General features: G+C 51.2%; 7 protein-coding genes and 1 non-coding gene across 8 annotated transcripts; 3 read left to right on the forward strand and 5 right to left on the reverse strand.

Annotated features, from left to right (window-relative positions):
• Positions 1 to 569: 569 nt before the first annotated feature.
• BO87DRAFT_326379 (glycoside hydrolase family 71 protein) lies at positions 570 to 2097 on the forward strand (the record flags this gene model as incomplete). Its single annotated transcript, XM_025620140.1, has 2 exons — positions 570 to 653; positions 712 to 2097. 2 exons carry the CDS (start codon positions 570 to 572, stop codon positions 2095 to 2097), a joined length of 1470 nt encoding a protein of 489 aa, XP_025483588.1.
• A 1210-nt stretch (positions 2098 to 3307) lies between these two features.
• BO87DRAFT_373031 (uncharacterized protein) lies at positions 3308 to 4274 on the forward strand. Its single transcript, XM_025622439.1, has one exon. The coding sequence runs from the start codon at positions 3533 to 3535 to the stop codon at positions 4121 to 4123; it is 591 nt and encodes a 196-aa protein (XP_025483589.1). The 5' UTR covers positions 3308 to 3532; the 3' UTR covers positions 4124 to 4274.
• Positions 4275 to 4655: 381 nt separating this feature from the next.
• BO87DRAFT_403753 (wax synthase family protein) lies at positions 4656 to 6055 on the forward strand. Its single transcript, XM_025625801.1, has 2 exons — positions 4656 to 5505; positions 5572 to 6055. Exons 1-2 carry the CDS (start codon positions 4721 to 4723, stop codon positions 5996 to 5998), a joined length of 1212 nt encoding a protein of 403 aa, XP_025483590.1. The 5' UTR covers positions 4656 to 4720; the 3' UTR covers positions 5999 to 6055.
• Positions 6056 to 6086: 31 nt separating this feature from the next.
• Positions 6087 to 8345, reverse strand: BO87DRAFT_455689 (transcription factor). The gene is made up of 4 exons (XM_025628676.1): positions 7337 to 8345; positions 6857 to 7286; positions 6510 to 6798; positions 6087 to 6448 (listed from the first exon to the last, which is right to left on the reverse strand). Exons 1-4 carry the CDS (start codon positions 8298 to 8300, stop codon positions 6101 to 6103), a joined length of 2031 nt encoding a protein of 676 aa, XP_025483591.1. The 5' UTR covers positions 8301 to 8345; the 3' UTR covers positions 6087 to 6100.
• A 137-nt stretch (positions 8346 to 8482) lies between these two features.
• Positions 8483 to 8556, reverse strand: BO87DRAFT_t62. Its single transcript has one exon. It is a non-coding gene; the product is annotated as a tRNA-Val (tRNA).
• Positions 8557 to 8866: 310 nt separating this feature from the next.
• Positions 8867 to 10134, reverse strand: BO87DRAFT_455690 (DUF202 domain-containing protein). The gene is made up of 3 exons (XM_025628677.1): positions 9623 to 10134; positions 9143 to 9426; positions 8867 to 9090 (listed from the first exon to the last, which is right to left on the reverse strand). Exons 1-3 carry the CDS (start codon positions 10002 to 10004, stop codon positions 9025 to 9027), a joined length of 732 nt encoding a protein of 243 aa, XP_025483592.1. The 5' UTR covers positions 10005 to 10134; the 3' UTR covers positions 8867 to 9024.
• A 365-nt stretch (positions 10135 to 10499) lies between these two features.
• On the reverse strand, positions 10500 to 11125 carry BO87DRAFT_383007 (GFA family protein; the record flags this gene model as incomplete). Its single annotated transcript, XM_025624636.1, has 5 exons — positions 10500 to 10635; positions 10695 to 10720; positions 10783 to 10892; positions 10948 to 10976; positions 11043 to 11125. 5 exons carry the CDS (start codon positions 11123 to 11125, stop codon positions 10500 to 10502), a joined length of 384 nt encoding a protein of 127 aa, XP_025483593.1.
• Positions 11126 to 11697: 572 nt separating this feature from the next.
• Positions 11698 to 13397, reverse strand: BO87DRAFT_299669 (NAD(P)/FAD-dependent oxidoreductase; the record flags this gene model as incomplete). The annotated part of the gene is made up of 3 exons (XM_025619101.1): positions 11698 to 12989; positions 13048 to 13087; positions 13176 to 13397. The coding sequence occupies 3 exons, from the start codon at positions 13395 to 13397 to the stop codon at positions 11698 to 11700; spliced, it is 1554 nt and encodes a 517-aa protein (XP_025483594.1).
• Positions 13398 to 13425: the final 28 nt, after the last annotated feature.

Genomic DNA, 13425 nt, shown 5'->3' on the forward strand with positions numbered 1-13425 from the left:
CTACACGCTGGCCGACAGACAACAAGCTTCATCCTCGTCCAACTATCGTATGCCTCTCTTCCTTACACAAATTCAAAGCTCGCTTACTCGTATTCGATTTTTTCCTCTCTTACGAGAAAACATTGAACTCTGTTTTGCTGCGCATCTCATCTAAGCATTGAAGCCTAATCCTCCGAGCCTGTGACTTTGACCGCTACGAGATGAGCCTACGCAATGGAGTCCACTCGGAACGATAATCCCCTCTACTTCTTCTTTCCCTCCCCTCTGCTAGTCTGCTTCCTCTGTCTGCCTCTGCTTTGACAACTGTGTTCACGCACTGCATGCTGCGCCTTCACTAGGCTACTGCTTTTCTCAGTTACAGTTCACATAGCTCAGCTTTTATCTCCTGACTATCACAATGCATTGAAGTAAAAATTCCGGGGGAAACCCACATACGTACTGTACCAATTCTACCTTACTACTTATGTATCGCTCGTTCCCACTTCCTCGGTCTTGAATTAGGTCGCAGGTAGAGAAAAGTAGGAAAGGACTCCGTACACCCGTCCAAACCTGCCAGCCAGCCAGCCAGTATGGCCAACATCATCTGGCTCGCCCTCGTCCTCGTGGCGTTGAGCGTCCACGTCCAAGCCAAAGACGTCTTCGCGCATTTCATCGTCCGTTTCCCCCAGCACCCAATTCCTACCAAACTCCACTCACTAACTCTCCTCTCAGCTTGCCAACGCCGAAAACTTCACCCAAGCGCATTGGACACGCGACATCACCGCCGCCAAAGATGCTCAAATCGACGCCTTCGCCTTAAACACCGGCTATGGCGCCGCCAACACCGACCAGCTCCTAACAGACGCCCTCACCGTCGCAGCAAAACATGACTTCAAGCTTTTCCTGTCCCTCGACTACTCCGGCGACGGTCATTGGCCTCCCGACCAAGTCCTGAAAGTTTTGCAAAGCTACGCCAATCATACGGCTTACTACCGCGTCGACAACCAACATCCATTGGTCTCCACCTTCGAGGGTTACGAATCCCTGTCTGATTGGTCCACCATCAAGAAAAAGGTACCCAATATCTATTTCATGCCTGAATGGTCCGTCCGAACCCCCGAGCAACTAGCAAGCGAAGATGTCGTGGACGGGTTACTCTCCTGGAGCGCATGGCCATACGGGACGACGCAGATGAACACGTCCACAGACGAAGAGTACATCTCTGCCCTGAAACCCAAAGGCAAGCCGTACATTATGCCTGTCAGCCCGTGGTTCTACACCGACATGGTACGGTACCACAAGAACTGGGTATGGCAGGGCGATGGACTGTGGCATACGCGGTGGAAGCAGGTTCTCGACTTACAGCCGCAATATGTGGAAATCCTTACGTGGAACGACTTCGGCGAGTCGCATTACATCGGCCCGCTGCACGAGAACGAGCTAGGGATATTTTCGTTCGGGGAGGCGCCGTTTAACTACGCGACCGGGATGGTGCATGACGCGTGGCGGATGTTTCTTCCGTACATTGTGGGCGAATACAAGAATGGGAGTGGGAAGGGGGTGATTGAGAAGGAAGGGGTGGTGGTTTGGTATAGGGTTACGCCGGCGTGGGCATGCAAGGCCGGCTTAACTACGGGTAATTCGGTCACACAGGGCCAGCAGACCGTGCCGCCGGGGCAGGTCTTGAAGGATGAAGTGTTTTTCCAGGCGTTGTTGGAGGATACCGCGGAAGTGGAAGTGAGTATTGGTGGTGGGGAGAATAAGTCCGTGGACTGGTTGGATACGCCGAGTGGTGGTGGTGGGAGAGGATTGTATTTTGGGAGTGTGCCGATGGATAATCGCACGGGTGAGGTTGTGGTTACGTTGAGTAGGGATGGGAAGTTCGTGGCGCAGATGATTGGAGAGAAGATTACGACGCAGTGTCCGGATAAGTTGACGAACTGGAATGCGTGGGTTGGCACGGCGATGTCGAATGTGTCGAATGCTAGTACTTCGCGTGCATCGTTGTCGGAGAATGGTGCGGCTGGTGTCAGGGTTGGAGGAGGACGTGGGATGGCCATGTGGATGGGGGTGTTGTGGACGATCTTGATGGTGGGTATGAGTGGAGTTTTGCTTTAGATCTTTTTTCCGTTTTAGAGTCTCGATCGATCTTCATATCTCGATATACTGGTAGTAATATCTAATATCTTGGACTATTTCCTGATTTTGGTGGAGCATGTAATTCTGCACGGGGACTATCCGAGAGCCCTAGTTGAGGCTTGTAGGTGTGATCTGCGCAATATTAGGGCTGCCGGCGTAAACCGATCGAATGGGTCTGCGGCTCTGAGGTGGATGAGGAAGCCTTGATTCAGAGCAGAGAGCGATTACCGCAAGTGGAAGAATAGAGAGTTGAGCTTGACTCAATCTCATAGGCGTTTCGGCGTCGCCGAAGGACGTGCACGGGCTGGTGGGAACAAAGAGGCTTGGTTCTTGCTTCTTATGGGTGGAACCTGGGGGTTTTGCCATCGGGGGGGGGGGGGACATTAGATAATCTATACCCCCCCGTCCCTGCTGGGCCATGTGGGATGTGAAGGTGATCGTCGCTGGTCATGACTATACTATACTCAATAGAGTCTGGTGTTGATATCAGTTTGGAGATATGAGCCTCATGTTGGAGAAAATAGTGATCCTAGTTCTTAGACCATGCTGCAGATTACGGCGATCTGGGGTATTCACTTATCCACTTGATCGAGATTCTGGACAGAGGCCTGGGCCGTTGCTAGATCGACTGCATGTTTATTCATGTCCTATGGCATATCATCCGTCTATGACAAGCATATTCGCCCTGGATACGAGCATATTTGTCAAAACATATCAGGATAGGTCACTACCCTTAGAGATGTAGTATATACCATATGACAGTCGGAGCAGCAACATCTAGTCTCTACTTTGACCTGCCCTATTGGGGCAGAAGACACAGGGCAGCAGGTTATCCCAATAGTACAGGAGTATTAGCCGACCCCAGTCTCACGAGGCAGTGCCCAAACTCGGCCCATCAGCGGCCGGTATTTCAAGTCAATGACGCAAAGACCAAACTCTGCTCGCCACCGGCCGGCGAACACCGGTGCCCTAGCTTTTCCACGTCTGGGGTTCGGCCGGTGCCCAGCAAGACTCGGCGCTGGCTAGACGCACCTTATTGTATTGATTGCACTTTGACAGCTCTTGGGACCTTATCATGCTTTCTTCACGGCCGATGAGTGGGCCTTCGGACTCGGCCACCAGTGGCAATGGCCTAGACTCCACCAGCCCTGCGCAAAGTATGCAAGTGCGAGCTATCTTCAGAACTCAGGAATTGCTGGTCCAGGGGAGAAGTATAAAGATTGCCCTGATTCCTGCCCCTGATCTGGAAGTCAGATTACAACCAGAACAATCAAACTCGCACATCACATCAATATCCTTAATGCAATAACACGACGACTACGTATTGCCACCACTACCTCCCAGTGCGATTATCACCAGCACTCCTCTACATCAATTACCTCCTCGACACTTATTCTTCACAACGTCAAACACAATGGCCGGTATCGAACTTCCTCCTTACCTGATGCGTCAGGCCACCCGCACCAACAGCCGTATTCCTCCCATGGCTCGTCGCTCCGTCTCTCCCTTCCCCACTCGCATGGCCGCTCTCTCCCGCGACAAGCTTCACAAGGAAGCCTCTACAAAGAACCCCGATCTGCGCCGATGCCTTGCTCACCACACTCTCCTGAACCGGTCCATTGAAGCCGCCCAGCAAGACGTGCGTCGGCGCATGGCATCCTTCCACCTTGATGAAGAAGACGATGATGACTTCACCACCTCCTACCACTCTACACCCAATGAGGCTACGGCTGTGCCTCTCATCCGGGTCCAGATCACCAATGCTGTGCGGGCTATGGTCAAGCGTCGTGCTGCAGATAGCCAACAGAACAACCAGCTGAATGGGCTGACGCGGGTGTCGGCAAATGCAGACAAGGCGGGTGCTTCGAACAACAACAGCAGCAGCAGCAGCAGCAGCAGCAGCAGTAGTATGAGGAGTCTGAAGAGAGTCCCTCGTGTGGTCTTCGGTCGGCGTCGCTGGCCTTTGTATGGAGCGGGGCCACTGCAGACTGGATTGGTTAGCTGACACGGCAATGGTTGCAGCATTCATAGTGTGGCTTCGTGACGGGCTACGGCTGGACCTCGCCTTTGGCATCCCTGTTTTGTTCTCTTCATTCATCGACATATTCTTCTACTGTATTACTTTATTTTTTCCTCATCCCTTGGACAGACAGGATGCCTTGTGTCACGTGCAACAGATATGATGGGTCTTGTATATAATAATTGTCTATTACACTACACTATACTATACTATTTAGAAGACGTCATACATTATACATTCATCCATTCTATGACACTTCCATAGTAAACTCCAATTGATTTACAACCACAAGCGCAGTGTAGACTACCAATGACCCACGTCGCCCGATCTTAATCGCTGATTGCTGCACATCCATCACTAGTCGCCGATCAGTCTCACTCATCCGACCCGCTCCGCCCAATCAATCCCCTCACCCTATCCTAATCAGGCAATTCAGCTCTGCAGTTCAAATCTCAGCCGCATTCCAAACCCACAATCCCCCCAGCTTATAATAATGCCTCCCAGCCCCCACGATCGCGTTCTTTTAATCTTCCTATCCTCCCCCTTCCCGGAATAAAATCAGAAAATCGGTAAAAAAAAAAAATGCCACAATGGATCCCCCCGGCCCAATTCCTCGCTATCCAGCTCCTAACCGGCACCACTGTTGCCTTCACCCCGGCTAATTCTCCCCTCCGACCAATTGCCTCCCTCCTCGTACTCGTCCTCGCCTACTGCATGCAAATCAGCGCAAATGCCCACCTCCACGGCACCCGCTTCGGCGCTCCGCTCGTCGCAATGTGTTGGATGAACGTTCTCAACGGGATAGATTTACTGGTTCTCACGCGCGCGGACTACGATAAACAGCTAGCGTACAACAACACAAGGCTGAAGCAAACATCCGACAAATCACCAAATAAACCACAAAGCAAATCCCTCCTCAAAAAATACCTCTGGTCCCTAAACCTCTCCTTCAACTACCGCCGCATCAACACCCCCTGGCAAATCCGCGCTCTCACCACGTTTAACAAGATCCCAACTCGGACTCAATTCCTCCTCACCTCCCTACTCAAACTCACCATCTCTATCGCAATCATCCAGCTCCTCACCCTCGAGACCACCGATCCATATCTCGGCCGCGCAGTGGATAAATTACCCGTTCGACCGGACGAAATTCTCCTCCCGTTCTGGTATCATAGTGGCTGGGGCAAAGATGACCTCGTGCTTAGATTCCTCTTCACACTCTCGTTTGGAATCGTGGCTCGCGCGTTCATCGTCGCGGGATATACCTCTGCCGCGGTGGTGGCTGTAACATTGGGCCAGGAACCGAGTATGTGGCCGCCTGTCGGGGGTGGCTTGCTGGATGCGTGGTCGATTAGAAGGTTCTGGGGGTATGCGAACAGTTCCCTCCCTTTCATTCTTCAGACCATATACTAACGAAGTATGCAATGCTACAGAAAAACATGGCACCAAACCCTCCGCCAACTTCTCTGCTCGAACGCCGATTTCGTCTCGGGATCTATCCTGCGTCTTCCGGTCCGATTCCAGTGGTGCTTCCGGGTGATTTTCGCATTCATTGTTTCAGGTTTAGTGCATACGGGCATGGATGTAGGGTTTGGAGTGCGGATTGATGAAAGCGGGTCGGTGTGGTTCTTCGCGTTACAGATTCTGGGTGTGGCGGGGGAGATGCTTGCTGAGATGTTGCTGGCTCCTGTGAGTGTATTTGTGCCGAGAGGGTTTAGGCGTGGGGTTGGATTTATATGGGTAGCGGTTTTCATGATGTGGACTTTGCCGGTGTGGATTTATCCGATTTTGGTCCAGTTGTATGGAGATGGCGTGCGCATGATGAGTCCATTCTTGGGGTTTGGGGGATGGGATATTTGATTTGGTTTTGGATTGCATAGCGTTGGGGTTGGGTATTATTGTTATGTTAGATTATATTAGATTTATTAGATGTATAGTAGGGATAGTAGTGGTGAATATAAACTATAATGCTGCGTCCCAGTCTACCCATGTGAATGTATTCAACAGGTCGAGATGGGGGTCTGCGCCTATAAGGTCCGGTAGCGCGTCTAGGGCTCTCGTCGGACTTTGTAGCGATGCCGGCATGCTGAGGATTCGGTCCAGTGAGCGTTGCAATATCCCCTTGATTTGCGCCTTGGCTGCGATGTCGGATTCGGAGGGCCGGAGCCAGTCGAGAAAGGCGACCAGCACACTGAGGTTCTGGATGATGTCCGATCGGGGAAGATCTAAGGTGTATGTTTCGGGGGAGCTGGATTGCCGGAGAAGCTCGAGGCAGAGGATGCCGCTGCCTGGGACGGCGTAGGACATAGCCTGGCATGCTGGCTTAGTATGAAGTACATGTATTTATTGGGTAAATGGTGGAGTATCATACCAGCCAGGAGAAATCAACGTGGTTCTCGAACCGGTCCTTGTGCTTCCAATATATCAGGGTTAATCCTACCATTTCATGGCTAACCTGGATCAGAGCTTGTTCGTCGGCCACTCTGTGTCGGGTCAGAAGTCTCTCTAGGATGAACAGGTTGAGTAAAAAGTCCAGGCGCACAAGAACGCGCAAGGCGAGTAGCTGGCCGGGGATGTCGCGGTCGTGGATGTCTTCTGTCTTGAACTTGATGACCTTAGGAAACTGTGCATAGATGTCTGTAGCTTGTCCTTTGAGTTGACTGTTTGCTTGTCAGAAGTTGTGGGTGATTAGGGGTGTATCTTGGGCTGAGGGCATACAGGCATGTTTGTACTGCAGCGTCAGTGATGCTATCCTGAGAAGTCTCTAATACTTCTAGCATCTCTTCGCGGTTCCTTGCTAGCATTGCGCGCGCTCTTAGGATTGTGGTTGGATACGGTTGTCGATCCAGACTGCTGTCCCAGCCATCGGAGTTGAGCTTGGCTACGGCATTGCCAATCCTGTCGGAAAATATATCCTCGTCGTTAATATCCAGGGGCAACTGAGTTGTCGAGTATTTTCTGTTCAGAAGCGGTGGTCTTCCGGTGAAGGTAGAGATAACCTTGTCGAAATTGTAAATCGATGCGTAGACGCGTCGTTTGAGTTCGTGCTGGAAAGAGACCTCCTCCCAGTCGGACGACAATTCCCGGTGAAGACCAATTGATGTTGTGACTGCAATCACATCGCCATGTTGTCGCCAACATGAAAGACCTGATGATCAGCTGTGTGTTCTCTGTGCAGATATCCTAAGCAGGACTTACTCTTATCACCGCTGGCAATGCTCTCAAGGATGTTATGCTTGAATGCCAAATTTACAAAGAGAATGTTAATAGCACCCAGCTGGCTGCATAGCTCGATGCACATGGATGCACACCGTTTAAAATGCACCATGAGTTCTTTGGGCCCCTTGAATGCATGTTGTCGACAGTACTGAGTAATGACATCGTGTTGTACCGGCAACTGTGAAGCCGCAGACGACCAAATAGTGAACAATGACCCTAGCAGCTCCCAACGCGTTCTCTTTCCCGAGAAAGACTCGATCCAGCGGTGTGGATTCTGTTCAGCCGGCAATGGCGTGAGACTGCACTCTGAAAACCGCTTCGCAACATACTGTAGGTGCTCGCTGTTTCGCAGCCGGAGCACGTCTCGATACTCATCCCACATCTTATCAGAAGCGATCCGATAAGCTGGCCGGAAGCAGGCATCCATTAAGGCCATTGGATGGACGAAGAGCAAGTTGCAAGTTAGCTCATCCGGCAAGTTCTGTAGGATCTGGATCCCCAGTTGGAGCGTTCTCGGTGTGATGGTAGGGTTCCCCGGCTGAGTGGAACTTTGCACCTCGACGCGATTGATGTCTGCGCTGGCTGGAATCCTCAGTGCTTGGTCCACTTCAAATCGATCCCGATGTTCCACGAACACGGATGCGAAACTCGTGGGCCCCAGGTACTCGGCTGAGCTTTCGAGTATTGGCGTGGTTAACTGTGCTCCAGGGCAGGTCTTCGTGCTGGGGGACCCATCGCTCTCATTGCTCAAGGCAGTCGGCGACTCAGCCTCAGTCAGGTTTCTTGCTCTGCCTTTAGTGAGGGGATTGGCGAGATAGACACATTTCAAGGACAATCGCCGACACCGCTGGCAAGCGGGGGTTCCGTGGTCGCAGGCCAGTTTGCGCCGGCGACATGCCTCACAGGCAGGCTCTCGGCCATTCTTTCTCATGAGAGCGGGCATGGAATAGATCGGAGTAGCCGTTACTCCCAGAAAAGAAGAAACACATCGTTACTTGCGATGGTGTTGTCAGATGTAGATAGTAGATGGCTGATGTGGATGCTGGAAACGGAATCGGCTTCGGCTTCGGCATGGATCGGACTCAAAAAGTGGGGCGGTTCCAGAAGAAAAAGAGCAAAAAAGAATGACCAGACTGGGGCTCGATCCCAGGACCTTATCGGTGTTAACGATACGTGATAACCAACTACACCATCCGGCCATTGCTTGAGAAACATGTAAGTTGCTGGCTTTATGTCTGGCTTTCTACTATCTATACAACGGTCGCTAAAAAAGCTCCTGGAATCGAGCTCGAGGCTTATATACAGTTATGATTCGCCATTCACCACGCCCGATCTTATCCTCGCATATCAAAAGGAAGAGCATACTTTGGATGAGAACAAATCGATAATACGTACTCGTTATGGGCTGGTCTTTAGTATTTCTATCTGCTCGATGTGACGGATATACATATATTGTCGTCCGTCATCATCATGGTACTAGTATTGAAAATAAGAATGTAGATTATCAAAGTTTCATTGTATTCTAGTTCTGCATTGGGTACTTTTCGGTCTCAAGATATATCCGAACATTCGTCTATTCATGACGGACGGCTATCTCAAGCCTGTAAATCGGTCATATATCATCAAGAACATGGCATAAGGCGTGTCATCATCAACATCCCCGAGGTCTAGTTATCGTCATGCTTCAACTCGACCGTAATAATCAGGGACAGAATGAAGGTCGTCAAAATGATCTACTTATGTTAGTAATATCCCCCGACATAAATGCAGCGAGTCACAACTCACCAACCCAATCAAAACCCCAATACAGTTCAGCTCCCACCCCCCCGCATACACCGTCCCCAGAGCCACCACATTCTGCTGCTTCCAGAAGCGATACGCGCCCATGGCAGCTATCAGAATTGCCACGCTATAACAGCTAACCGCCAGGGGGACCCCCACTTCATAGAACCCCAATGCTGGATCCGGCGAAGCTAAATGCTGGAGTCGAAATAATTGGGCGATCAGCACACCTTGCATGGCGACCATGACCGATGTGCGAATGTAAGCTAAGAAAGTTCGCTCTAAAGCTAAAAAGCAATGAGGGATGTCAGCAGCAGCCTTGCATTCCTTCTTCGTTGTTGTTGGTGAATGGATGAGCTCGTGATTGCCTGGCGCCATAGCCACGTGCGATTGCGCCATTTTAGTGGCATCAATAGTCATTAAAGCATATATCGGATGGAGAAATATGCGAGGTATATATCAGAAAGCGAGGTGCCCACTCACCGAAATGATCCCGATTACTCTTCTGCGGCACCGTCAACACCACATTTCGCGTCCAAAAGCGACGAACCCGTCCCGGCAACCCCTTGCTTGTGTCCTCCCTGTTGGAATGAGTGGTGCGGGAAATGGTCCGATGTGTGCGGATACGATATTCGCCCGAGGAGATCGAATCGGTTGAGAAGCCGGCCTCATCGTCATCTTGGGTGGTTATATTGCGGAGCTCGAGGGCATCCAGGTCGTTATCAGTGCTTCTGGTGTCGTCGTCATCGCGATGAGGTCGTTGAGCTGTGTGGCAGGCAGCTGGTGGGGTGAGAATCTCCTCGCGACCGGTCGCTGCAGCGATCGCCTTGTCCGGTGCAGAAAAATGGTCCTGGCGATCAACCATGATGTACAATAAGCTTCTTAGCTCCCGCACAGGAAGCTGTGTGACATGCTCCTACTGCTGCTTCTGGGGAAAGGGATGGGAAAAAGGAAAGGGTCGATGCGGTGAAGAGGCGTCACTGCTGGCTGGCAGGTTCCTTGGTTTGTTGGTCGGCGACTCCCCCCTGCTTCCCCGGCCGGCGCTTATCTGATTGGGTTCGGATACTCGGCAGTGGCAGAGCTTATTGCTCTTCCAAGTTTGTTGCTATCAAGGAATCGCCGATTGATCGATTTTATTCGCGAATTGACCTCGCCAGCGGGTATGACATAATAGATTTGAAAGGACTATCTGCCTTGATTATATCTATTGAGATATAACTTCACGACAGACGAGCAACTATCTCGACTAGAATCAAATCTATAAAATCCCTCTGACCATCACGCTAATTATCCCCTCATTCAACCCCGGACCCTAACTCCGCTAATGCTCCACCCAAGCTAGCACTGAGCAGTGAGCACACTATGCCGTGTTGATGCTCACCCACTCCTCCTGCTTATCGCCGAAAAACACCGATTCTGGCTTTGACACAATGTCAAACAGCGCTGCTTTCAGATACGCTTTACCCGGGACCTTTGGCGACAACGTGAATAGTGGGCTGTGTTCAAAGCTGCCTCAGCATATGGTTCTAGGAGCGAAGCAAAACTAACAACTGACCTTCCACAACTGGAGCAAAAATGACGCTACAAAGACGGATTTAGCTCGGCACGCTTCAACTAGTGCCCTTAAGTTGACGGGAACCCACCTGGACGATGTTCCCCGAAGAAGTGTTGGGATCGCTGTAGATCTTCATTGCCTGGTCGGGGTCTTCGATGGTCATGTCATTTTGATTGATGAAGTAGTTGATTGAGAAAGCTGGTTGGGTTAGTCCTGGGCGGCTACTGCAGGGTAGAGATAGAAAAAGACATACAGCTTCCTCCAGCTTTCTTGCAGTTGATGCTGCAGGGTATGCAATCAGCTTAGCTCCTATACTAATGGTTGATTGGTATGGGAGTATAATATTACCAGTGGCAGGCTACACTCCTCTCCGGCTGTGCCGGCAGGGTGACGGAGACGCTGGTGCAGTTACAATGGCCGGTGTAGGGCATCGTTGAGGTGCTGTAGATGGATGTGGAAGATGGAGTGTGATGACGATTCGTGGCAGCTTGCCGGGATTTAAAGGTCAATGTCAGGGGCAGGAGAAGTGGAGCATTGTCCATCCACATTTAAACCCACGTTATACACCAGCAATTCGGAGTTGAACCGATTTGAGGGAAGCCTCGACAAGAGGTCCTTCTCCACTCGAGTGGATCTCTATCCGATGATGGATTGATAATCAGCGTTTACCACCCGTTCCGTGGATGCCATATATGCCTGAGGCTGCAAATGATATATTGAACATCACTTAAGCCCGACTGTTGTACTTTTGCCAGGCGGATGATACTACCTTATCAAAGCTCAAATGGAAAGAACAACAAAGTGGCAATATTGATACAATAATTGAACGACTAGGAATAACTATATAACACTATAATAGCAGAGGTTGGGTATGTTTTATGTTACCTCGGCGATGAGGTGCATACTAAGCCCACCATCTTCTTATTTGGTAAATCTGGAGCATTCTGTTGAAGTCCTGATAACCAACAGTCCTTCGGATAAACGCGCCTATCATACATGGAGCTCAAGCAGTAACCTGCTTGACAAGCCCCAAAGTGCCCCGTTCGATATTGGGCGCCATCCCATTCACAATATCAACCGTAAAACTGTTCAGATCCAGAATCCGGTTCATTCGGACCATTTTCATCATAACCTCATCGCACTGGCTACTCTCCGAGTATTTAGCAGCAGCGCCCCTAGCGGTAAACTCTGCCGCCTGACTGCTGTCGAGGTTTGCCAGACATCCGCTCTCAACCTTGCGAATCACCCGGGTGCAAAACTCCACTGACCTGTCCACCTCTGCCTGGGTCAGTTTCCCACCTGCATCAACCGTCCCTTGGATAATAGGCCGAAAATGGTTAAATGCCACATTGAAGTTCGCTTCGTCCAGCCCGTTCAAAACGGCCTTTTCCCTGCCATGGATCTGCTCCATTGCACTGCGCACCACCAACAAGAACCGCGTGTGGGCCTCGCCAACCTTGCTCGAATGCCATTCACCAGCTTCCTCTTCGGCGCAGTCACCCCTGAGACTCGCGCAAATAGTCACTGCTGCTGAAAGCCCGCCCGTCATGGCAAGGTGCACGCCCGACGAGAACAGCGGGTCGATAAAGCAAGCCGCATCACCCGCAACACGTGCGAAGGGGTGTGAATACGTACTCGCACTATACGACCAATCTGCCGCCGCCTTAATTTCCGAGGATACAAGTTCAGCACCACTTAGCAGCCGCGCAATTCCCGGCGTATCCTGCAAACAAGCAAGATAAAAGTCCTTGCTGGACTCGGACCCATACGCCCGCTTCTTCTGTGCAACCCGGTCTTGCTTCAGCGTAATCCCAACAGAGACCGTGCCGTCATGTAAGGGGATAAACCAAGCCCACCCGCTCCCGTCTGTTACGGCCTCTGAGAACGGATCTCCTTCCCCTGGCCCATACGTGCCTGCACCCCGCCAGTATCCCCACAGTGCCATGCTCTGCAGCTGTTTGTTGTGGATCCGAGTCTTCATGTATCGATTGATCATTAGGCCAGCACGCCCGGAAGCATCACCTAGATATTCGAAGTGGATTGTACCAGTGCTGCCGTCCTTTTTGCGGTTCCAGGTTGCGGATACCGGCCTTCTACCCAAGTCTTGGTCTTGGGATTCTTGTTTGGTGTCTGTGTTGTTGATGGTTGGAGCGAAATCATGAGCCTGCACTTTCACACCATCGAAGGCAGTTGCGCCACTCAGCTCGGCATGTCTGAATAGAATCTCGTCTGCTTCAGAGCGGAGGACGTTCCACGCATGGTTGCCTGCTCCACCGGCTCCGACAAAATCTGTGTCTGCCGAAGCATTAGCCACATACGTTGGGGCATCTTGAGGCACATGCACAGGACTTACAGCCCGGTTGCTTGGAATTGAATTTGAATGTTGCGCCATTCTATATTGTGAGTTCAATCTGTTAAACGGATTCTAAGAGTAGTGTGTAGGTACTTGGCACGGGTGAATGAGGGATGTGGATTAGATACCTTGCGCAGAAAACCGCCAGCGTTGAACTTGTCGTAACAGTCTATAAAATCCAAAAAGTACCTCACCGAGGGCAGAAGGCTTTCTCCAATATGGTACCGAGGGAACTCCTCTGCTTCCAGTACCACAGTGTCAATGCCCTCTCGGGCCAGCACAGTGGCCGCATAGGAGCCCGCGGGTCCGCCCCCGATCACGAGAACTGTGCAGGTTTTGGGGATTGACATATTGGTAAGTAGGAATGTGTCTTGCTCA

The sequence above is a fragment of the Aspergillus neoniger genome (assembly GCF_003184625.1).
Source record: "Aspergillus neoniger CBS 115656 unplaced genomic scaffold BO87scaffold_4, whole genome shotgun sequence".
Taxonomy (NCBI): Eukaryota; Fungi; Ascomycota; class Eurotiomycetes; order Eurotiales; family Aspergillaceae; genus Aspergillus; species Aspergillus neoniger.

What these genes read in the sequence shown, in the direction of transcription:
- BO87DRAFT_373031 (XM_025622439.1), top strand. Translation starts at nt 3,533, where the DNA reads ATGGCCGGTATCGAACTTCCTCCTTACCTGATGCGTCAGGCCACCCGC.
- BO87DRAFT_455690 (XM_025628677.1), bottom strand. Translation starts at nt 10,004, where the DNA reads ATGGTTGATCGCCAGGACCATTTTTCTGCACCGGACAAGGCGATCGCT. An exon ending in GAGTAATCGGGATCATTTCG is followed by an intron (nt 9,427 to 9,622) that starts GTGAGTGGGCAC and finishes ATTGCTTTTTAG; the next exon opens with CTTTAGAGCGAACTTTCTTA. An exon ending in TTGGGGTTTTGATTGGGTTG is followed by an intron (nt 9,091 to 9,142) that starts GTGAGTTGTGAC and finishes TAACATAAGTAG; the next exon opens with ATCATTTTGACGACCTTCAT.
- BO87DRAFT_455689 (XM_025628676.1), bottom strand. Translation starts at nt 8,300, where the DNA reads ATGCCCGCTCTCATGAGAAAGAATGGCCGAGAGCCTGCCTGTGAGGCA. An exon ending in GCTGCAGTACAAACATGCCT is followed by an intron (nt 6,799 to 6,856) that starts GTATGCCCTCAG and finishes ACAAGCAAACAG; the next exon opens with TCAACTCAAAGGACAAGCTA. An exon ending in ACGTTGATTTCTCCTGGCTG is followed by an intron (nt 6,449 to 6,509) that starts GTATGATACTCC and finishes CCAGCATGCCAG; the next exon opens with GCTATGTCCTACGCCGTCCC.
- BO87DRAFT_403753 (XM_025625801.1), top strand. Translation starts at nt 4,721, where the DNA reads ATGCCACAATGGATCCCCCCGGCCCAATTCCTCGCTATCCAGCTCCTA. An exon ending in TCGATTAGAAGGTTCTGGGG is followed by an intron (nt 5,506 to 5,571) that starts GTATGCGAACAG and finishes GCAATGCTACAG; the next exon opens with AAAAACATGGCACCAAACCC.